This window comes from Thermothielavioides terrestris, chromosome 3 (genome assembly GCF_000226115.1).
Source record: "Thermothielavioides terrestris NRRL 8126 chromosome 3, complete sequence".
In the NCBI taxonomy this organism is placed as follows: domain Eukaryota; kingdom Fungi; phylum Ascomycota; class Sordariomycetes; order Sordariales; family Chaetomiaceae; genus Thermothielavioides; species Thermothielavioides terrestris.
In genome coordinates, this window is record NC_016459.1 from 2,260,753 (window position 1) to 2,284,136 (window position 23,384).

The 23,384-nt window shown below is 54.6% G+C and overlaps 6 protein-coding genes across 6 annotated transcripts; 3 read left to right on the top strand and 3 right to left on the bottom strand.

The window, feature by feature from the left end:
- Positions 1–213: 213 nt before the first annotated feature.
- Positions 214–6,256, top strand: THITE_2078736 (uncharacterized protein; the record flags this gene model as incomplete). Its single annotated transcript, XM_003654196.1, has 10 exons — positions 214–611; positions 669–1,251; positions 1,303–2,059; positions 3,640–3,677; positions 3,750–3,864; positions 3,929–4,181; positions 4,325–4,377; positions 4,443–5,528; positions 5,593–5,639; positions 5,688–6,256. The coding sequence occupies 10 exons, from the start codon at positions 214–216 to the stop codon at positions 5,796–5,798; spliced, it is 3,441 nt and encodes a 1,146-aa protein (XP_003654244.1). The 3' UTR covers positions 5,799–6,256.
- Positions 6,257–6,688: 432 nt separating this feature from the next.
- Positions 6,689–7,471, top strand: THITE_117774 (uncharacterized protein; the record flags this gene model as incomplete). The annotated part of the gene is made up of 3 exons (XM_003654197.1): positions 6,689–7,271; positions 7,365–7,387; positions 7,439–7,471. 3 exons carry the CDS (start codon positions 6,689–6,691, stop codon positions 7,469–7,471), a joined length of 639 nt encoding a protein of 212 aa, XP_003654245.1.
- Positions 7,472–13,165: 5,694 nt separating this feature from the next.
- Positions 13,166–14,497, top strand: THITE_2117082 (uncharacterized protein). Its single transcript, XM_003654198.1, has one exon. It carries the CDS (start codon positions 13,461–13,463, stop codon positions 14,193–14,195), a length of 735 nt encoding a protein of 244 aa, XP_003654246.1. The 5' UTR covers positions 13,166–13,460; the 3' UTR covers positions 14,196–14,497.
- Positions 14,498–16,908, bottom strand: THITE_2117084 (uncharacterized protein). The gene is made up of 3 exons (XM_003654199.1): positions 16,416–16,908; positions 16,260–16,340; positions 14,498–16,185 (listed from the first exon to the last, which is right to left on the bottom strand). Exons 1-3 carry the CDS (start codon positions 16,771–16,773, stop codon positions 14,801–14,803), a joined length of 1,824 nt encoding a protein of 607 aa, XP_003654247.1. The 5' UTR covers positions 16,774–16,908; the 3' UTR covers positions 14,498–14,800.
- A 2,118-nt stretch (positions 16,909–19,026) lies between these two features.
- Positions 19,027–21,466, bottom strand: THITE_2117088 (uncharacterized protein). The gene is made up of 4 exons (XM_003654200.1): positions 20,998–21,466; positions 20,881–20,936; positions 20,619–20,822; positions 19,027–20,547 (listed from the first exon to the last, which is right to left on the bottom strand). Exons 1-4 carry the CDS (start codon positions 21,297–21,299, stop codon positions 19,283–19,285), a joined length of 1,827 nt encoding a protein of 608 aa, XP_003654248.1. The 5' UTR covers positions 21,300–21,466; the 3' UTR covers positions 19,027–19,282.
- A 528-nt stretch (positions 21,467–21,994) lies between these two features.
- Positions 21,995–23,262, bottom strand: THITE_2117090 (uncharacterized protein). Its single transcript, XM_003654201.1, has 3 exons — positions 22,834–23,262; positions 22,454–22,765; positions 21,995–22,381 (listed from the first exon to the last, which is right to left on the bottom strand). The coding sequence occupies exons 1-3, from the start codon at positions 23,020–23,022 to the stop codon at positions 22,352–22,354; spliced, it is 531 nt and encodes a 176-aa protein (XP_003654249.1). The 5' UTR covers positions 23,023–23,262; the 3' UTR covers positions 21,995–22,351.
- Positions 23,263–23,384: the final 122 nt, after the last annotated feature.

Below are 23,384 nucleotides of genomic sequence, written 5' to 3' on the forward strand. Positions count from 1 at the left end.
CACAACAGTGTCACGGGCACGAGCGAGGGTCCTGGCAGATGGTATGAGCGACCGGTGACATGACACATGACACATTATGTGCTTTTATTAAAACCCCAGTGTCCGAGCCATCCAAGCATCGCGTAACTGGTATGTGAACGGACAGCCGCACGGAAGTACTCTTTGATTATAGTGTCCAAACACAGGACGGTCGCGACAAGCGCTGGTGATATCATGGCTCTCCACAGAGGACTTGCCGCCATCGCGGTCTTCTTTTTAGTTGCCAACGCCCTCGCGGCCTCTTCGGGATTCTGGCGCGACCGTCAGACGGCACCGAGCGGCAGCGGCTCGAGATGCAACAGCACCTGGTTCGCGCGGACCGTGCCCGCTGGCGCCACAGTCGAGAAGGTCGCCGTCGTGCAGCAGGGCGGCACGTACGGCGAGGGCGTGGCCGACAGTGCGTATCCGACGGACCCGACCGATCTGCCCGCCCTGTGCGCGGTCACAGTCCGTGTGCAGAGCTCGGCGTCGAGCAGCTACCGCTTCGGCCTGTTCTTACCGGATGAATGGAACTCGAGGTTCCTCGTCGTGGGGAATGGGGGATGGGCCGGGGGGATCAACTGGCTGGATATGTGAGACCTACCCATCTATTGCTTGACCTTCAGGCGGGAATATTAACGCAAAGTCAGGGCTGTCGGGCCGCGCTCCGGCATGGCCTCCCTATCCACCGACACGGGGCATAGCTCCGGCACGACCGACAGCGCCTGGGCGCGGAGCGAGCCCGAGAAGAAGACCGACTGGGGCTGGAGAGCTGTGCACGGTTCGACAGTGCTCGGCAAGCAGCTCGTGAGCTCCTATTACGGCGACAAGCAGCGCCTCACCCGCTCGTACTACAGCGGCTGCTCAACCGGTGGCCGCCAGGGCCTCAAGGAGCTGCAGCTCTTCGCGGAGAGTTTTGACGGCGCGCTCATCGGAGCTCCCGCGTGGTGGACCTCGCACCTCAACACCTACCTGACCCAGGCCGGCCTGTACAACCTGCCGGCGACGGACGGCAAGCACCTCTCGCTCGCCGACATGTCGCTGATCGCAAACGAGGTGACGCGGCAATGCGACAGCGCCGACGGCGTCGCCGACGGCATCGTCAGCAGCCCGGAACTCTGCAAGCCCGACCTCACCCGCCTCCTCTGTCCCAGCACGACCCCCAACAACACCCTCGCGCCGTGCCTCACCCAGGCGCAAATCAACACCGCCCAGAACATCTACAACCCCTTCGTCGCCCCGGCCACTGCCAACACCACCGACGAGCACAACAGAGAAAACCAGACGAGCGCCAGCACGAACATCCTCCACCCAGGCCTGACGCCAAGCTCAGAGCCGCAGTGGTGGCTGGTGCTGGGCGGGGACGAGCCGTCGCCGTTCGGGGTCGGCTACGCGCGCGACTTCCTGTACGACGACGGCGGGTGGGACTGGCGCACCTTCGACGCGGGCGTGGTGGCCTTCGCCGAGGCGGCGGACCCGGGCAACGCCACGGCGGCCGACTTCGCGGCGCTCGCGCGCGTCCGGCAGCGCGGCGGCAAGCTGCTGCTGTACCACGGCCTCGCGGACGGGCAGATACCTGCGGGAGACACGGAGCTGTTCTTCCGCAGGGTGGTGGAGGTGCTTGGGGCCGGTGGCGGGAGGGGGGGCTCCGGTGCTGCGGGAGGGGAGAGGGCCGGGAAGGAGGAGGAGAAGGCGGCGGCGGCGGATGGGGTGGCGGATTTTCTGAGGATGTTTCTGGTCCCTGGGATGGGACACTGTTTTGGCACGTCGGTGGACGCACCGTGGGACTTTGGCGGAGCGATGCAGGCGGGCGTGCTGGGCAGCAGCGTGCGGTCGGTGCCGGGGTTCGAGGATGCCGATCACGACGCCCTCATGGCGCTCGTCGAGTGGGTGGAGCACGGCAGGCCGGTGGACCGTCTTGTGGCGACGACGTGGAACAGCCCGCTGGATGCAGCGTCGGGGGTGAAGCGGCAGAGACCGATCTGCGCGTGGCCGAAGAAGGCGGTTTGGGATGGCAAGGGGAATGTGGATGCGGCAGCGAGTTGGACGTGTTCGAGTTGAGCTGGTGGTTGGCTAGAGAACTTCGGCTAGAGAACTTCTAGTACTATGTACAAAAAATAAAGATAAAGATAAAGATCCAAAAAACTCTACGAATTTAGTCGAGTGTATAACTGTGAAGATGAATTGCAGGGGAGATGATGAGCCAGAGCTTTTGGCAATGACACGGATGTTGATTGCTGACGATACCATGGTCATGATATTCTATGGTAATATAGGTAGGTGGTTATGCAATCGAACAAGGGAGAAAGCCGATGCCTTGCAAAGCAAATTGTTGTCGTGAAACATCCGTTATTCAATCAAAGGCACTCGCGGACTCCTTCCCGGCCAGGCTTCCCAAATTAGGTAACAGCAAATGCCAGACGGCGAGACACTCCCAGGTCGCGATGAACGGAAAGCACGGTGGCAAGAAAGCTCACGTTCGCTTGCCGACCCACCGCCTTCCGAATGCGTTCCTAGGTGCCTGGACCCCGCCTTTCTGCCTAACGTTATCAGCTGGTCCCAAATCAGCGAATTTCTCTTGGTCAGGGTCCTGAGACAAGCGCGAGAAGAGTGACGCAAGCATTTAACAACCGATCTGATTCTAAGGACCTTGGGTGTGACGATTCAAGGCGCCTTGGGTGTGGCGCTCCGCCTCTCATGATCTGGGAGCTGCCATCGAGACGGTGACGTTCTGCACAGAAAGTTAGCGGCTCCCTAAAACTCAGTTTGGTCTCTTTGAGGAACGAAACTCGTGACAGTTCAAGATGAACCCCAGATCCGCGACTGAACCAGGTCTGCCATGTGAAACTGCTGTGGAGCAGCTGATGGTAGGGCGGGCAAGATCCATGGATGCCTGTATTTTGCACGGATAATCCGTAAATTCAGGTTGGTACAGTACCTATACTAGCTCCCAGGCAGCCGCTGCCCCGCACCACTCGAGTTTTTTGGCTGGATCTTAAAGAGGTCCCGCCAAGACTAATTTCGGCCAATTGTCGGCAATGTTTTTACAGCGTCAGTACCCCGCCAAGATCGCCAAGGGGTTTGCACTATCGCCACGGGTTAGCCACGGGTTAGTTCGCCGGGGGTACGGGGGGCGGCGCCAGCCCCCCGCTGGTTAGGGTTCGGGTTTGGTTAGGGTGCGGGTTAAGGTTAGGGTGCGGGTTAACTCGGTTTTCTTTTTTTTCGATTTGGTTGAGGTATCGTAAAGTTGTTGCAACGAGTCTTTGCAATTGTTCGTTGTTGATGGTTGTTGATGTTGCTCGACGTCGTCGCGGCCCCGCTCACCCCTTGGCCATTTGTAAATACTTGTAAACGGTAGGTTCCGAAATTAGTCTTGGCGGGACCTCTTTAAGGATAACCGTTTTTTGAGTGCGAGCAGCGCGTCGCGTCCAAAATTTTCCCTGTTTCACACCGCCAACCGTTATCGCACTTGAGCCAACTCGCCCTGCCCCTCCATCGTAACTCGACTGGCCGCTCAAGATGCGTTACGTTCTCGTTTCCGGCGGTGTCATCTCAGGTATTCCGAAAAGCCGCCCGCGAGCGCACCAGTCCCGCATCACAGCGTCTGCTAACCGGCGGCAGGGGTTGGGAAGGGCATCATTGCCTCGTCCACCGGCCTGGTGCGCTGATACCGCTACCCCCGCTACCCGCGCCCAGCTCCAAAAGCGCGTATCTAACCGGCCCGACCACAGCTCCTGAAAACGCTCGGTCTTCGTGTCAGCTGCATCAAGATCGACCCCTATGTCTCGGTCGACGCGGGGCTCATGGCCCCGGCCGAGCACGGCGAGTGCTTCGTCCTGTGTTCCGGTTCGTGGCTCCCCGCAACAGCCGACCGCAATGCTGCAGATAAATGTCTGACTCCCTTCCGCAGGCGGTGAAGTAGACCTCGATCTCGGAAATTACGAGCGGTATCTCTCGGTCCGCCTGACGAGCGACCATAACATCACCACCGGCAAGACCTACCTCAATGTCATCGAGCGGGAGCGCCGCGGCGACTACCTTGGCAAGACGGTCCAGATCGTGCCCCATATCACCGACTCCATCAAGGACTGGATCCGTCGCGTGTCCAAGATCCCTGTCGACGGTTCTTCCGATGAGCCGGATGTCTGCATTATTGAGCTCGGGTGAGTGTGGGTTTGGGGGACCTGAGGTTGGCTGTCTTGATGGTCGAGTCGAGACGAGATCCGACCTTCAGAGCGGAAGACCACCCACAGAATCCCCCGCCTTCCTCCAATCAGAGCTCATACCTGACTTTCTTCTCAAACAGTGGCACTATTGGTGACATCGAGAGCATGCCGTTCATCGAGGCTCTCACCCAACGTACGTGCTCGAACGCCGAAGCTTGTGTCCTCAATCCGGTATAAATCAGGACTGATCCCGCACAGTGCGTCACGAAGCAGGCAGTGGCAACTTCATGGTCATCCACGTCTCGTACGTGCCGACCGTCCATGGCGAGCAGAAGACGAAGCCGACGCAGCATGCCGTCAAGTCGATCCGCAGCTACGGCTTGATCCCGGATATCGTCGCTTGCCGGTGCGAAACCCCGCTGGCTGAGTCGACCATCGCCAAGCTCGCCCTACACTGCCAGGTCGAGAAGGACCAGGTCCTCGTCGTGCGGGACATGCCGACCATCTACCAGGTCCCACTCCTCCTCAGCGAGCAGAAGCTCATCCCGCAGCTCCGGTCCAAGCTCGCCCTGGACCGGGTCACCATCTCGCCCGCCATGGCGGCCCGGGGCGCGGATCTTTGGGAGACGTGGAAGACCGTCGTCACGCCGATTTACCAGGACGAGGTCAAGATTGCGCTCGTGGGCAAGTACGTCACTTGCCAAGACGCCTATCTCTCGGTCGTTAAGGCGCTCGAGCACTCGGCCATGCGCATCCGCCGGAAGCTGAACCTGATGTGGATCAACTCGGAGGATCTCGAGCCAACGAACAAGGGCGGGGCCGCGCAGACCAAGTACCACAAAGCCTGGCACGACGTGTCCACGGCGTCGGGCATCATCGTCCCGGGCGGCTTTGGCCACCGCGGCACCGAAGGCATGATGAAGGTTTCCCAGTGGGCACGGGAAAACGAGATCCCGTTCCTGGGCGTCTGCCTGGGCTTCCAGGTGGCCGCCATCCAATACGCGCGGGATAAGTGCGGCATGCCGGAGGCGACCTCGGAGGAGTTCGACGCGCAGGCCAAGGACCGCGTGGTCGTGAACATGCCGGAGCTCGACCGGGAGAAGATGGGCGGCACGATGCGGCTGGGTCTGCGCAAGACCATCTTCCAGCCGGACTCGGAGTGGTCGCGTGCGCGGTCTCTGTATGGTGGCGTCGAGGTCATCGAAGAGAGGCACCGACATCGATACGAGATCAATCCTGAGCTTGTCGAGACGCTCGAGAAGGCCGGCCTACACTTTGTGGGCAAAGACGAGACGGGCCAGCGGATGGAGATCTTCGAGCTCAAGGACCATCCCTTCTATATCGGTACGTGTCTCGGGACGAGAACGGATCTCTCTTGCTGGGTGCTCGCATGCTAAAATATTGCCAGGCACGCAATTTCACGCCGAGTACCAGTCGCAGGTCCTCAATCCGAGCGTGAGTTCCCCGCTACCGCCCCACGAGTGTGAGCTAACCCTGGGTCAGAGACCGTACCTCGGCTTCGTGGCTGCCAGCGCGGGCTGCCTGGACGCCGTTATCAAGCAGCAGCCGGTTGAGCCGTTCAACATGATCACTGTCAACGGCACAGCGAAATGAGATGGGACGTTGAATATCCCGGCTTCACACGGGTACCGAGACGCTCGTGTCGGCGTCCAGGAACGGGCCACGTCGCACCCGACCGTGGGTGTTCTCTTTGCAGCGGGACTGCGTTTATCGGCATGGGGGAGCAGGTACGCATGAGGCTTCGGAATAGCTAGGTCTGCTTTAGAGTTGGGGAGGCCTGCAGTGGCTGCTGTCATGGCTCCGCGGACATGCAGGTCAGGCGCATGCGCTTTATACATTTGGCACCTAGATTTGGCCTCTGGACTTTTTGCTTGGACACGGCGCATTTTTGCATGCACACACTCGCATAACCGGTAGACTTTAGATACCCGGTAGACTTTAGACGTGGTCGGCGTTCAGGATATAGGGGGAGGCTCTCTCCAACTTCATCTATCTGCTTGCATAGCTTCTCAGGGAATGGATGAAATGCATGTGGGTGCCAGTTTGGCGGGAATTGGCCGCTTCGCATTCCTCAAGGTGCATGTTTTCTCATCATCGAATGCATGTCCCCGCGTCTCAGAAATCGAAGCTGTGTTCCGCCCCATAATTGCTGCCTGGCTGCATCGCAGCCCTAAACCCGTCGGCCCAGAGCCACCGCCCAAAGCTTTCCCATCACGAAGTGCAATCAATCTGAGAAAGAGCCAATCATTCCGTTCGGGTAAGACTGATAAGGTTGCGATCCCATACCGTCGTTTGTTTTCCACAGACTTTGATTAACCGTTCAGGCCCGAACACCATACAACCTCTGTCGACAACCCGGCAGAAGAAGCGATGAACAAAGAAGTCTGCGAATTGCACGCGAAACATTGGGCTCCGGGAGTCTCGATAATATCCCGAAGAGCGAGGCCCGACGACCCGAGTTTCGTCGGCAGCAAAATTCCATGATGGACGCACAGCCCCTCACCACCTCGCAGCTCGCCATTCGCACGAAACAATCTCTGGACCCGTCCAACCACGGTCACGGTGCACCTTCAACGCCGCGGGGGCCCGGGTTGATGATCCTTCCCGTGGAACTCCTGTCCGAGATCTGCCGCCTCCTCTGCTTGCACTGCTACGCCGAGCACGACGCAGAGGCCGCGTTTGCGCCGCCCAAGCGTGACGAGCAGGTCGCCCTGCGAAGCCTGTGCCTGACATGCAGGCTGTTGCGGACGGTCGCCCAACCGTTCCTGTTCCACGCCCTCGCCACGTCGCGGCGCGACACCCTTGGCTTGTTCGTTCGGTCCCTGCTGGACCGCGCCGACCTGAGACCGAGCGTCTTCCAGGTTGTCGTAACTCAGTCGCCTCAAGATCGCAGCCCGGTCTACCCGCGCACTGGCCCCGTCATCGAAGAAGTCATGGACCGCCTGCGTGCCGGGGCGTGGCCGCCATTCTGGTGTGACCTGATCTCGGAATCGGAAGCCGTCAGGGAATACTTGTTGGAACCGCTGCGCAGGCTCAGGAAGATGAAGCTATCACGACGCAAGCAATGTACACAACTGGGATCAATCGTGGTGTTCAGGATGATGTATTGTAGGAGAGTTCTCCTAATCAGGAGCCTAGTCTTAGGCGGCAGTTGGGCAGCAAGCCGGTGGATCCTAATCTCGGTAGGCCGGCCCAGTGCCCCGGGCCGGGCTAGTTCTGACACACCCCCCCAGGTCGAGCCTCCGGCTCCGGCCTACCAAATCTAGTAATCTATAAAGCTATTCCCAACACTACGTCCTTCCTGATCTAGCAATTCTATAGTATTGAGGTCCTTCTACTATCGCCTTGATCTACTAAGCCTTATACGCCTACCCTTCTTAATCTTACGTATTATACTGTAAACCGGACTTTCTATTCGGCTAGAGCCTTCTTCTAGCCCTATATTTCTTCCTTCTACACTGCCTAATAGGTATAGATCTCGATAAGGGCCTAGATATCTACTAGATTAAGCATTTCTATAAACTTCCTATAGGGCTCTAGTTCTAGCGCCTTCGTTAGGCTGTCGGCCAACATCTAGTTCGAGGGCATATAATCTACGTTAACCCTCTTGTTCTAAGCTTCTTAGTATAGCTAGTGGTTATAAATGTCGATATATTTCAGCTTTGTCTATAGTATAGGTATCTTAGCGTTGATTAGCTGGATCGTCTATTTGTTATTATACTAGATTAATAGGATCTTATTATCTAGATAGATCTCTAAGGCCTTTAATAGGCGCTAAAGGAATATACCTTCTTTCACTGCTTATACAAGTGCTAATAACTCGGCTTTTATAGTCGATATAGTTACTATATCTTATTTACTAGCTCGCTAGGTGATTAGCCCTCTAAATAGAATAATAGTATAACCTTATAAGCTTTTATAATTAATGTTGTTATTGGCGAAGCTAGTATTATTAGCTACGATTAGGATATCTCCTCCTCCTAGCTAGAGGGCCTAGAACCTCGTTCGATAAAGGTATTATAGTACTTAATTAGCTATATAGTAGTATTTAGGTCCTAGGTTCTAATTGAACTACGTAAGCTTAGAGGCTATAAAGGCAATGTCTAGGCGTATATTGACGGCGGTATATAGGATTGAGCCGATCTTCCTTTAATAGAGCCTAATAGAGCTATAGCTAGTAATATCGTCGTATAGGAGCAATTCGCCCTTGGCTATTGAAGTCTCTAGCTCTCCTTCTTCCTAGGCCAACCTTACAATCTTCTCGATATATACTGTCTAGCCGAACTAAATTAAACGCCTTTTACAGTTATAATAAATCTCTATACCTAGGAACTATAGGAGGTTATCTCTTTCTATAAGTTTATACTTTTCTTATAGCTAGCTAATTACTTCGTTAGCTCAGTACTAATCCTTCTTATAGTAGGTAAAGACGATATTATCTATATAGAAGAAGATAATAATGCCCTTATTCATTATAATATAGGGCTCTTATAGTATAGCCTAGAACCCTAGGTTCTTTAAGGTAGCTATTAGCTCTCGTTGCTAGAGGAGGGGAGACTTCTATAGGCTATAGAGTATCTTCTTCAGCTTTAAAATAGTTCCTAGCTTATAATAGCTATATAGTATCTCTATATAAATGTCCTTATCGATCTTTATATTAACAAAGGCGTTAACTATATTGAATTGCTTTAGTTCTAGGTCAAACCTCGCTATAGTAGTAAGCACTGTTCTAAAGGATTATATAGCGAGTATAGCTATATAGTTCTCCTTAGCGAACCTCTTCTTTTACTGATCGCTATATACTATAAGCTTCGCCTTATACTTAACGAGGTGCCTACTCTTATTGAACTTATAGACGTATACCTATATATAATCTAGGATCTACTTGCCTTAGACCTCCTTATTATAACGGCGAATCTCTTCCTAGGAGCCTATTACTTTATAGCTTTGAAGATGATTATATTCCACTTTTAAGAATAGCTAGCCTAGTAGATAATCTTTAAGTTTAAAGTGCTATCAAGGTATAGGCGGGAGCATCGACTAATAGATAGATCTAAACTTACCTTCTTACTATAGGCAATCGACTTCTTTTTAGGAGATCCTCTTAGTGCTACTAGCTTCCTTTTTAATAGTACCGACTACCTTCTTAACCTTCTTTTTACTCTTTTAGACGAGCTCTTCTCTCTCTTCCTCTATATAGAGGACCCTCCTTAAATACCTACGTTTAATAGCTCTAAGGCCTAACGTTCCTACGTTAAAGGCGGCCTCCTATAGCTAGAACGCTCCTTTAGAGGCTCTAGGCGAACGTAAGCCTAGAAAGATAGCTACGATTAAAGCGTTTAGCGAAGTAGGCGGAGGAGTTGGATATTAGAACTCTAGGAAAGTGCCTATAGCGTCGCCTTTTACTACAATAGTATTTAACACTTCTTTAGTAGTAGCTAGGCTCTCTTCTAGTTCTTTGAAAGTTGTTAAAGGTATACTAAACGCCTTTGTTATATCCTCTTCCTTAGCTATAGACGTAAAATCGCTATTATCTAGCTAATTGGCATTATTAGCGCCTCTAGCATTGAGCTAGCGCTTTAGCTCTTTAAGGTCTATTTAAGGAATGTCTTATACTATAAGTTTTAGATCACCTAGGTATATCTACTTTTTATCAAAGATTATATTACATATATATACTATTTAGTTGGTAGCTAGGTTCTAGATACGATAGATATTCGAGGAATTATATCCTACGAGATAGCCAATCTAAGCTCTTAGTTAGAACTGTTTAAAGTGCCTTTCTTTCTTCTTAGCTATATCTGTTATAGCGTATACCTTATAACTATAGACCTTTAAATACCCTTAGTATAGCTTATACTCTAAGGCTCTTAGGCTATCTCTCTTAGTAAAGAAGATATAAAAGCGATCTAGCAGTGTTATCTACTCTATTGTTAAGGATAATGTCCTATTATAGAGATATACTATAGCCTTTATAACTTCTAGTTATAGTTGCCTTAGCAACTGTATACCGATAGCCATTGTTCTAGCCTTCTCTTTGATTATACCCCCTAAGCATTTAACGCCTCTGTTCTATATAGGTATATTAGGCGTTGAAGGCTCTATTTAGATACCTTGTCTCTCTACCTAGGTAGTAATAGCGCTCGTCTATATAAATTCGTTGTTATACTCTAGGACCTTGATATATAGCTAATACTGTCTTTTAAGTAGTATAGCAAGGTATTTAATAGCTGCTAAGATACCTAGAGCCTTACGGTCGTATAGATAGTAGTCCTATATTATACCTAAATAGCGATCTATCGCCAATAGTAGATATTTAAAGCGCTATCGGCCTTCCTAGAAAGGGTATAGATCTAGGGCGATCCTATCGCCTAGGCCGTAGTTCAATGGCCTAGGAATGCGATTAGGCCTACGTTTTGACTTGCTAAGGCTATAGCCGTTATATTTGAACGTTGGTACGCCTTTGATACGCCCTCCTTACAAGCAATTGACAAAGTATTTGAAGGCCCTTAGGCCTATATAGCCGAGGCGTAGGTACTAAGTTATAGTATCTACTATACTCTCTATATAGTGAGCCTAGTGATTAAGCCTCTTCGTTTAGGCGGCAAAGGCTATAGGCGTATAATCCTTAGATATATATTTAAGGATATATTGTTAGAGCTTCTTTATAGTATATCCGAGGAGTATATAATCTTAGTGCCTAAGTGGGTAGTTTAGCGTACTCTCTAGCTTATTGTCCTACTAGATCTCTCGTCGGTTAAGCTACTTTAACGATATAATGTTATATACGAAGGTCGGACAGTAAGCTACATTGTATAGTATAAAGACTATAATACCTTCGTCATTCTATAGTTTAATATCTATCTCGCTATATCTTTTAATCTAAATAGGGTACTCGCCTACCTAGATATAGTCATTAGGTATAGCCAACTTAGGAGGCCTTTTAAACCTACTTAGATAGTTAGCAATATAAATAGTTGACCCTAAATCTAGGATTACTAAGTTGATTAAGGGATATCTCTAGCTTATCTAGAATATAGCTAGGATTATAACGAAGCTCGCTATATATTTACCTATAGCTCTCTATCGCTATATTCTTACGATATACTAGTAGCTAAACATCGCTATAATGTTGGTGCCTACATTGGGGGCGTTGCCTATATTAGGGGCGATACCTACTTCGGGGGCAGTACCTTCTTCCTAGGTAGTGCTCTCTTTAAGAACAGTGCCCTCTTCGAAAGCATTAACATCTGCTATATCTACTTCGAGGACCTTAGGCTCCTTTATTAGGAGTATAGCTATAGCTCTTTTAAAGTAGTCGGCTAGTCAATATAATAGTGGATCTTCGTTTATATCGCTCTTTACGTCGTTAGCAAGGCTACTCCTAGACCTCTTTATCTAGAGCCTATTAGCCTCTATTCACAGAGTTGAATTGGCCTTTAAATTGGCCTTTATATAAGCCTTAACGTATTCTCTAGGTTCCTACCTAGACGATATACTCTTAGGGTTCAAGTAGTAGTACCATTTAGTTAGATAGAAGTGATTATATATATAGTACTTCTTTAATATACTCAAGGACCTTATAGAGGTACTAAGGGCTATAGGCGTATTTAGTTTACATTTAAAGTAGGATTGGCCGATTCTAGCTCCCTCTTTACAACTAGCTTAGTACCTAGGGCGATCCTCCTAATCTTCTAGTTGCTTAAGGTCCTTATTTTCTTTCTCTCTAGGGCTATAGGTTAGGAAGGAACCTTTCTCTATACAGTTAGACGCCTTCTCAAAGAATAGGTATATACCTTTATAGACTTCTATAGCTATAACTTAAAAGGTTAGCTTCTTAAGGATCTCTATCTTACTTATAGTATAGAGGGAAATAAAGCTTAGGAATAGCTTCTCTAATATAACTATTAGTTCGTTGAACTATAAGCTAGGATCCTTCGCCTTACTTATCTTCTAAAAGGAGGCCTTATCTATTAGGTTCTCCTACTTAACGAGCTACCTTTCGAAATTAGCCTCCTTAATATATATATTCCTAGGATATTTAAATATATCGAGGTAGGTATAAATATATATTTAAAGCTCTATTATTGTTTTAATAGTTAGTTAAATAGTCTTCTTAAGGTTGTTATACTATATTCGAAGGTCGGTATACTCTATAAAGTAGGTAGACCGATAGTTGGCTACTACTATAGTAGTTATAAAGGTCAATATTTAAATAAGGTAATTAGTCTAACGTTTATAGTCCTTATACTTATAGTCCAGATCCTTCTTAACCTATAAAATAACGATAGCGATATTGTTATTAAACCACTTCTCCCTCTCGTTATAAAGCTTCTTCTAGTAGCCGTTCAGTACTTCGACACTAGGCTACTTTTATAGACCCTTGTTCTTAGAGAGGGTCTAGGAATCTATATCGTTATCCTAGGCTATAGAGGCAGTACTAGGCTACTACTCGCCTATAATAGGCGCTCCTAGATTGGCTAGAGCTCCTATAGCTATAGCTAGTATAGAAGCCTATAGTTCAACGATATATTCCTAGAGCTTATATCGAATACGTTTATAGGTAAGATCGTAGGTATCGGCCATTGTAGGCTTCGGGAGGAGCTCCGCTTTGCTTTCGAAGTAGTCGAGCAGGTTGAGATACTTGACCTTGTTGACGAACTTACGGTTCTAAGCTACCTAGTTATCTAGGTTAGCTAGGATAATGTCGATCTTTGTATCAGCTTTCGAAGATATAGTAGTTGCTACTAAACGCTATACGTAGGGCCGTATACTTAGAGATAGGGCTGGGTTTTCGAGCTAATAAGACTCTTAATTGTTGGAACCGCTACGTAGGCTTAGGAAGATAAAGCTATCACGACGCAAGCAATATATACAACTAGGATCAATCGTGGTGTTCAGGATAATGTATTGTAGGAGAGTTCTCCTGATCAGGAGCCCAGTCTTAGGCGGCAGTTGGGCAGCAAGCCGGTGGATCCTAATCTCGGTGGGCCGGCCCGGTGCCCCAGGCCGGGCTGGTTCTGACAATACTCACTCCCACGTGATAGCGCGTACCAGCGGCTTGGGGTGCTGGCCGCATTGCTCCTGCATCTGACGCCAAAGCTGACAAGCACGGCGGTATTCATGCCTGCAACTATCGGCATGGCATATGCTTTCATGCTCAGCCCTCTGGGCAATACCAGACGACTAGCATCTCTCAAATGGCTATGCTTCTCTAACAACGACGGGCGCAGCAGTACACACACCATAACCGACATGGCGCCCATCCTCCGGGAGGCGTCTAGTCTCGAGACTCTTGAATGCCACGGCTGGCGACAAACTTCGATAGAGACCAAACCCTTGAGTGCCGTCTTGGGTTGGATGATGCCGGCCGACACTGCGCTGTATGGCCTCACCGAGCTGAGCCTCGTCGACATTTGGCTACCTTTCGAGTATTTTCAGGATTTGATGAAACTCGTGGGGCCGCAGCTATCCCGCTTCACCATCCAGCAACATACCGTGGTGTTCTTCAGTCTGGCCGCCGTCATCGCCGAGCTGCAGCCCTGGCGCGGAACCCTTCAGAGCCTGGCTTACCGCCTGAAAGAGGACGCCTTGAAGGACCATCCTCACCAGGCCCCGCCCGTCGCGCACCTCCTGCGCGAGTTTGGCGCGCTCGAGCGGGTGGACACGCACGTGCACTGCTTCGGGACGGAGGAGGGCGCGCCGCCCGAGGACACGTTCGCGTCGGCACTCGCGCCTTCTCTGCGGCATCTCCGGCTGCGCGGGGACATGATCGACAACAGTATGCCGCTGCAGGGGTTGCTGGATGCCGTCCGCGTCGGCGACTTCCCGCGCCTCGCCGAGATCGTGGTCGACCAGTGTCCCTCGGTCAGCCCCGTGGACGGGGTCACGAGCGAGAGCGAAGGCGAGGCAAAACTTTCAGCACTGGCACTTGCCTTCCGGGAGAGAGGAGTGCGCTTGGTAGCCGACGAGGCGCCGGAGACGTACTAGGTGTCAGAGGGTTATTAGTGTGGGGGGTTGAGAACTCGCCGTCACAGGTCCGACTGTGGTGGCGCCACTGCTTGGGCCTGGCCGAGCTGACGACCCGTCAGTGCCGTCACAAGTCTTCAGTGGAACTCAACCTGCCGCATCACAGCAAGGAGCTAGGCTTGATCTGAACCACATGTCGTTGCTACGCCTGTCTTGTTTGCTTCCATACCTCCTTGAGGATGGATGGCCAGGGCTTCAGACCGAGATTGCATGATCCCAATATGCAGAGGCCCAGCGTTTGCTTGCGGCTTTGGTGAGCAAATTCAACAAAAGCGATCGACAACGAACCACATGCCCACTTGGCTGCCAATGTGAAGTTGAGATTGTATTGGGAACCAACCGCCACCCGAGTATTACACTAAAGATGTGAGAGCCCCTTCTAGCAACGTTTGTATGCTGCCCGCCAGCCACGTTTACCCCTTCTATGCTCAGCCCTCTCAAACGCCGTCTAATAAGAGCCCGCCTCTTGATGCCATGACCCTGATGATGCAAAAGAAAAACACGATGGGTATCTCGTACAGACCACGAACAGCTACCAAGACAACAACCCCCCCGCGGCGTCAGAATCAAGCCATGCCGATCTCGACCGGCTTGCCCTTGACGCTCTTCCACTCGACGACGAGGGCACCGAGGAGGCTGACGGCCGACAGGGCCGTGAAGACGATGAAGGTCTGCGTCAGCGCGTCGTTGTAGGCCTGCTTGAGCGCGGGGACCAGGGCCGGGGCGACGGCGTCGCGGACGCCGGTGGCGCCGACGCCGAGGATGAAGGACGGGTCCGGGATCTGCGGCAGGTACTCGGCGACGTAGTGGACCAGCTTGTTGGTGAAGACGTTCTGCGAGACGGAGACGAAGAGGGCGCCGCCGAGGGTCTGCAGGAAGACGATGACGGACGTGCCGGTCGCGACGTCGGCGATGTCGAGCACCGTCTGCACCGCCATCAGCGGCTGCTGGAAGCTGATGCCGATGCCGACGCCGATCACGATCTGGTACCCGATCCACACCCCCTCGCTCGTGTCCGGCCGGAACATGGTGATCAGCCCGAACCCGATCGAGGCCACCACGCTGCCCGCGATCATGAAGGGCGTGTAGTACCCCCACGTCGAGACGGCGCCGCCGGCGACCACGGACGCCAGCACGACCGCGACCAGCATGGGCAGGTTCATCAGGCCCGACCCGACCGCGCTGGCGTCCTTGACCGACTGGAACCAGATGGGCAGGTAGTAGACCGAGCCGAGGAAGGCGGCGGCGAGGCACAGGATGAAGAAGCCGGCGGACCAGACGGAGCGCTTGCGCATGATGCGCGGCGGCACGGTCGCGCGGTCGCCCTGGCGGATCTGGATGGCGACGAAGACGAGGATGAGCACGCCGAAGAAGCAGAAGAGCAGGATGATGCGCCAGCTGTTCCACGCGTACTCGGTGCCGCCCCACTGCAGCGCCAGCAGCAGCGAGATGATGGCGGGCATGAAGACGACGGTGCCGAAGGGGTCGAAGCGCATGATGCGCTGGCGCAGCGTGTCGCCGCCGCCGACGGTGGTGTCGCGCTTGGGGTCCGGGAAGAAGATGGCGATGACCAGCATGGTGACGCCGCCGACGGGCAGGTTGATGAAGAAGCACCAGCGCCAGGTGACGTGGTCGGTGAAGGCGCCGCCCATGAGCGGGCCCGAGATGCTGGCCAGGCCGTACATGCTGCCGATGGCGCCCGTGTAGATCGGCCGCTTGGCGAGCGGGACCGAGTAGGCCAGGATGGTGAGCGCGCCCGAGAAGATGCCGGCCGCGCCCATGCCGGCCACGGCCCGCCCCACGATGAGCGTCACGCTGTTCTGCGCCACGCCGCAGATCAGCGAGCCGACCTCGAAGAGGAAGATGGCCAGCAGGAAGACCCATTTGATCGAGAAGAAGGTGTAGAAGCGGCCGAAGAGGAGTTGCAGCGCCGCCGTCGTGAGCATGTACGCTGCGGAAGCGGGGTCAGTGCCTAATTGCCGGTGGTAAAAAGGGGCCTGGGCGTGGGGAGGGGGGGTAAATTACCGCTGGCATACCAGCCTACGTCGGGCAGGCTGTGGAACTGGTCGGTGATCTTGGGGATGGCGGTGGCGATGATGGAGTTGTCTGGCAGGCGAAAGTGAGCTGGGGTTCAGGAGCTAGGCAGCTCGGTTCGGCTGTTGGGGTGGAGGGAAGACATACCCAGCGCCATGGTAAACACGCTTAGACAGAGAGCCAGCACGATCATGGCGAGCTTCACGCCCTTCGGGTACTCGGTGCCGTCCTCCCGCGTTGGCGCCTGCTCCAGGCCGGCTCCCGTCTTGGAGGCGGCTGTGGCCTGGCGGTCCAGCGCGTTGTTCCTCTCATCGTGCGTCTCCTCGATGCGCTTCTCGTCGAATGCGGGCGCGTCGACGGCGCTGGTCGAGCCGATGTCGAGGTCGGTTTGCTCCCCCCGGGCCGATATCTTGCCGTCGTCCGAGAGGCTGGTCTGGCTGGGGGCGAGCGTCGGCACTTCGGAGTCGAGGTGGTGTTGGCTCGAGGGCCGGGGCTTGTGGTCCATGGTGACTGAACGTTCTTGGGCGGCGGATGTTGTTATGGGACCGTGAGCTCTTGGATGGAGCGAATCAAGGGATGGATGGACAGGGGCTGAGAAAACCTCGGGTCGAGTGACCTGGGTAACCGCCACCACTTGATAAGATCACCGCGAGTCAACGACTGAGAGAACCAGGCATCGCAGCAGCCGAAGGGGGGGGGAGTGGCGTTTATGAAGAACATGCCCAGACACGAAAAGGACTCCTGTCGTAATCCGCCCTAAAAGCCCCCATGAGCCTTAGTGTACTGTGTAGTCCACACACGGAGTTAAGTTACGGTACGCTAACATAGCTCCACTTAGTTTAATCCGTGGATCTGGCAATGCGGAAGCCGGGCTGCCCCGTTGAGCGACCCCGAGTGACGCAGCCCTGCTCGCACATTTCCTTTTCCCGGGCCCCGGCCCCGGCCCCCGGCCCTGGGTTCTCCTTCCATCGGGATGTCTCAAAGCAGGGGGCGGCGCAATGTCCTGCCGACTGGCTAGGCTGAGCCATGTTGCGAGGCCTTCTGTTGACGTTATCGGAGGCTTTCCGCCGCCAATCGGGTCGGCGCCCCTTTCGCTCAGCTCGACACTCGCACGTGGCACTTTAGTTGTACACGCGTCGCAAATCTGTCCGAGAGACCGGAAGAACTTAAAAAGAAAAACAAACGCCAGTCATCAACGAGTAGAAAATTCAGACGAACCCCTATGTTCAGAAGCGACCTGTGCTAGGACTCCACTAGCGTTAGCGATGAAAAAATTCCGCTTTGGGTTTGACTCAAAGTTCCGCGAAATCTCGGCAGTCGGGCCCATGTTGGTCCTTGCCAATGGAGATTCGACGGAAAGTTTCACTTCACTTGGAAACTGTCTGCCAGCAGCGCGGCGTTTGCTCGGACACGGGTCCAATAATAACCCCGGAGGGCAGGGGCCTGCTCGCTTAATTGGCCAACCAGACCTGCCGCATTCAGCCCAATGCTTGGCCTAACGTTAAATTCTTTCGAAGTCCGCGATCCACATTTGCGGACTCCAGAAGTTTCCCGGCCCCCTTCCCAGTCGGAGTCCAAACGGCTCCATTACCTTGCCTGTCGCCTTATCTCCGGCTTGCGCTTTCGAGGATCTGATGGACCGCCTTTGGTCAGCCGGAGCAGCGCAGGGGAGATGGAATCCATCCCGCCGTTCGATCGATTCCGTCTTCCTCTGTTGCGCACAGCCGCCCCCACGCCTCGTCGGGCGCCGGTAGAAGCCGCCCCGATCTTGCCCGTACACGAAGTGACGTGCATGCAACGGAATTCCCGACGGAACGGATAGTACACAAACCCAACAGGCAACTCTCTGGACGCCTGAATGACGACTGTGCGGCGCAGTTGCTGAGAAATCCTTCTGACCGCCACTACAGTACAGTACGGGGAGCTCCGTAGTTACACAGCATTCCGTATTCCGTAAACGCAGCCGCCCATACTGCACGTGTTAGGTACCTACCGTTCAGCGAACACGGCGCGGGATGGCATCGGGACAAACCCACCACGTGGTCACGGCTCCGGGTTTCAGCCCGTTCTTTTTCGTCTTTGCCCAGGACCATCCCGAGTCGAGCCGATCGGGCCCTTTGAGAGCCCTGGGGCTTACCGGCGGCCTTTGCGCAAAAGGAAGGCTCGTGAGCAAGCAGTCCTCCGTGTCGACCCGACAATCCGCATCGAGTGCAACATTTCGACACCGCGCATAAACACCTGTCGAGTCAGAAATAGGACGCAGCAACTGTGACTCAAAGGGTGCAGTAGTACGCTTCGCGTCCAGGCGAGGGCGGGGTGAGATTTCGATTTCGGGCTGCTTTTCTCTGCCCGAGTCAAAGCATTGCTTCTGTCCCATTAGCTTACCTAATGGTATGTGATCTCTCTGTAAGAGGTTTTTTCGCGACAAGTAGAACATCTCATGTTCCCGCGCCTGGATTGTTCGGTCTTGATTGCGCACATCATGGATCCTCACGTACCTCATAATAACTATGGCTGTACGCAACGTCGGGGCCGCCTCGCTCCAGATTCAAAGCTCCGTCAAGAACCAACCATCACAACGCTGCCTTGATCGTTGAACAGCCGTCGCATTCGGTCCATAATAGTTGCTCCACGGGGGAGCCTGATTATACACTACATGTACGTAGGTGATTAACTACGCCCCTGGCTCAGCCAGCCAGCCGCTCAGTCCCATCCTGAACTGGCTAAGGCAAGGGGTTGGATGAGCGTAGAAGAAACTCACAGTAAACTTGCGCTCCCCAGACCAACATGACCCAGCCAGATATGCCGGCGTCAGTAAACTCTCCCCCGACCAAGCTGTCGCTGGAAAACGATGCTCACACATCCACTCGCCCTCACGATTCCCCTCCCACCCCCCTAAAAGACATGATTGGGCTAAGGTAGGTAATAAGCGGAAGCCCTTGTAGGTAAGTCCCGGCTGCCTGGAAACTAATGTCGTACTCAATGGCGCCATGATTTGGTGATCGAGCAGCTGCTCACTGACCAACATCGCCGGGGATATCGGCTCCCCCATATCCAGCAACCCGCACACGCGGGCTCGCTCTGCGCGGCTCGTCCTCCTCATCGATCGCCCGCACCGACGCCGGCGTGAAGTTCCTCGTCCGCTTGGCGACTGCGTTGCCGCTGCCGTTGCCGCCACCACTGGCACTGTTGGTCCCGCCACCACCGCTGCCTAGCGCAGCCACGCCATTGGGAGCGTTGGACGAGCCTGGCTCCGCTTGTCCTGTGCTGTTCGGCGTTGCCAAAGACGAGCCGGCATTGTGGCACCCGAGGTTCGCCAAGAGAGAGCCGAATTCGCCGGCCGAGTCATTTCGCGAGCTGCCGGGGAACAGGGTCTCAAGGGCGGGGGAGGTATTGTCGTCCTTCCCTGCGCGGTCGTCAGACGTGGAGACTGGGAGGGTGCCATCGAGTCCATTGATCCCAAACAACTGCTGCGAGGCCCTGCGAGGCCCGGAGGTGCCGGCCTGGGCTGTCGCTGACTGCATGGTTGCATCGACCGGGCCGCGCATCGACTGACGGTTTTCCTTGCTGGCCTTGGCCTCGGGTTGCGGGAAGAAGAGATTGGGCTGCTGGCTAGGTAGCGGGAACGGTTGGTTAAGGAGCGACTGCGTCAGCGACGACGTGAAGTCGGAAGGGAGAGATACTCCTAGCTGCGTTGTCGGGAACGGTGGGTTTTGCCCGTCGTCTGTGGGCACCCCCGTCGGCGTGTTGGTCGGCACCTTTAGGCACATGGGGTCATCCTCCAGGCTGGATCCTGAGATGTGCATCGGCTCCGGCTGTTGCGAGGAGTCGTAGTCCGCCATGAGCGTGTCCGACGGCTGCTTGCTGGGATTCCGACCGGTCGCGGCGCAGAATGCCTTCTCATCCCAAGGATTGCCAGACGAGCCACTTGTCATGGCGCTGAACCAGTCGGCATACGCCGACTCGGCGGACAGCTCCGAGTAGGAGGGCGTGCCAACGGATCCCATGGTGCTTCGGCCAAGGTATGGCACCTGCAAGGCTTGATTGGCGAAGACGCCGGTGCCTGGTTGCGGTTGGCACATGCCGCTGGCCGTGGCCGGAGGCGGGAACCCCTGGTTCTTAAAGTTCTTCAGGAGCAACGACTTCTTGCCAGGGGAATGGGCGTGCGAGCTCACGCCGTCATCCATTTGATACGTCGGCACTGGCATCGCCGAGTTGAAGACCGCACAGCGCCACATGGACGGGTTCGGCCATGCGATACCATTAGTTTCGAGTATCTCTGTAGAAACCCATTAGCGGTCAGTCGACGTGTGGCATCACTACTAGACCAAGAAGACACAAAACACTCACCTAGCGGAGCGTGCTGAAAGGAGAAAACCACGACGTTTTTGACTCTCTCGATCGGAGCCGAGAGAGAGTCTCGCGGGAATCCCTCGCTGACGATGATCTTGATGCGGCCAATGTCATCACCCGGGTTCCAGTGGCTCTGGAACAGCAGCTCGCGACGAAACTGGGGGAATCTCAAACGTTCTAACTCGCCCGTTTTCGTGAACTCTGTGCCGTCTCGCCATTAGCATTGACCAAAGTCTTCCGGACAGCGCAGCAAACGCACCGAATGTGCTCGTAACTAGGTGCGGGCCGTTGACATCGCGGTCGAGAATGGCGGAGCTGCTCGTTCGCCCTGGTCAGCGTTGTTTTGCATGGGAGTTCGCACAGTTGGCTGACGTACGCGACCAGACGTCCATCGATCATGATCCGAGCCTCGAACTTGACAAGATCCGAGTGTTTGCTGTACGTGCGCGTGAACTGGCTGATCTCCGGGCGGCGCCAGCTGTGCAGCGAGATCTGAAACGGGACACCGGGCGGCAGGCTCGGCACGAAGCACGTCATGACGGGGACCCCCGCGGGGCCGTGGATGTGGGCCAGCTCTACGTCGGGCACGACATGGCAGGCAACCTTGAACTCTTTCAAGGGTATCTTTGAGTCACGGCCAGTAGGGAAGAGGATGACATCCCAGTCCTCGTACCGCATCCTTCCAAGGCACAGAGCTGGCGGCGAATGCTTCCACGGCCCAGAGGAAGCAGGCGGGGCGTGGCTGCGGGCGGGACCGGAGCGACGGCAGCTAAGAATTGCTCGATGAAAATGGAGGGAGGCGCACCAAGAGAAGAAGAGAGGCAGCAGCTAAGCCAAGGAGAGACAAGAAGAGATTGCGACACAGCAAGCTGGACGGAATGGGGGGACAAGAAGGAAAAGAAACGAAAACCCAAAATATCGTCCGACGATGGTTGGCAAGGAATCGGGACGGCCTGTGCCCAGGACGCTTCTAGCAGATAACCTCCACTTTTGTTGGCCTCCATTCCTCAATGCTAGGTAGCGGGGTTGCTCGGTGGCAGCTGAGCAGAGCAGTGTAGGCCGCGCGAGGTCACGTTCCGGTGGCAGTCGCTCCTTCCTGTCCATGACGCTGCGACCGTGCCGAGAGGAGAAGGCGCCCCGCTTTCGGTTCTGAGCGATGTCCATCCATTGGCCATCGAGAGCCTGCTTAGGGGGAAGTTGTTTGGCGTCGAGCTGCCCGAGATGGACCCAGATGCCGTGAGCGGCAAGCGCAGGGCAGAGCTGCGGAGTCCGAAGGGCCTTGGAGGGAGCGGCAAGGGCGGGACAGCCGCGCCGGGCGATGGCCGCCTGCCTGTCTAGAATTCCATCCCAGGTCCCAGGTTAGAGACCCGACAGCGCCAGCGCTCGCATTTGGTTGCCCGTCCGCACCTAGTTGGTGCTTCTTTCTAGGCCGGGCGTAAAAGCTCTTGGTGGGGAAAAAATGATGGCGGCGCTTGCTGCACCCAGGCCCTAAAGAACCGGGATGGGCTCCTGCCACAGACTCGTTTCCAGCAAAATTGTTCTGCTGAGTGCATTCCTTCGAATCCCCCTTCCTCCTCACCCTCCCCGGCGCACCCCAAGTAGACCTCGACTCGAGCACTCGAGCACCATACGGTGCTTCACAAAGCCAGGTCAAGCCGACGTGACAAAGGAGCTCGATTGAACATTGTTAGCTGGCTACTCGGATATATACACACCATCTACCGTCGTGTTCACGGGTCCGGGTCACCCGGCATTCTGGCCTAGACCGCATTGTTAGCAGCTCGCGCGTCGACTAGCTGGGGGCCTGGGTGGGTGTGCGGTCGGTGACTTGCCCTGACGCCTCCAGGTCCGCCCAGTTCCCTCTCCAAGCCACCCTCGAATTCCCGTGGGTAGCTGGCCCGGTCCGGGTACGTCAACTTGACGGCGTAGCACACGCTGAGGAAGACGGCAACGAAGACGCCGATCTGGAACAGGCCCTTGCCCGGGGTAATCCACGTGTACTCGTACGGCGAGAACATGCCCAGGATATCGTGGTCCTCGTGCACCGGCTCGCCAAAGTTCCTGCGCTCCTGCTTGTCCCACCAGTCGGCATGGGGATCGCGGAATTGGCGCTTGATACGCGGGGGGTTGATGTAGCCGCCGTTCTGCGCGAAAATCGTCAGCTCAGTCCCCGCTGGGCGCCAGGCCCATGTCTGCGGCAACCTCAACACACCATGTCCGGGTCCTCCTCCGGCGAGAGCGTTGGGTAGTCGGAATCGGGGTATTTCTCGTCGATTTTGGATCGTCCGGCCATGGACTCGGGAAGGAAGCCGCGCTGCTGGATGAAGGGAAGTCGTCGGGCGGCAGCCGGCAGCGCCGCCGCTCGAAACGGCGACGCCCGCATGACCCGGCGAGACAGCATCTGCGCTTTGGTCAGCTTCGGCGGGGTAGATGGTCAATGTCGAACGCAGATGTGTACATGCCTTGGCGTTGGTGGTGCCGCGATGCCAATGGCTCGGAGCAGGTCTGATGGTGTCGATTGTCAATTGCAGCGATGCGCTCGCTGTGCGGTGGTTGTTCCAGTTCACGCTAGCTTGCTCGGAGTTGGGGCCGTGCACGCTTGCTGCGTGTCCTGATTGGCTCCAGCTTTCCGCTTTGGTGCGATGCGGCAACCCAACTGAACGGTTACCGAGTACTGCGGTAATGATCAGTTGACACCTCAGGCATCCACCCGTCGCTGCCTGCTGCTTGGCGCGCGGGATTCGCCTTCAGGCTGGCGATGAG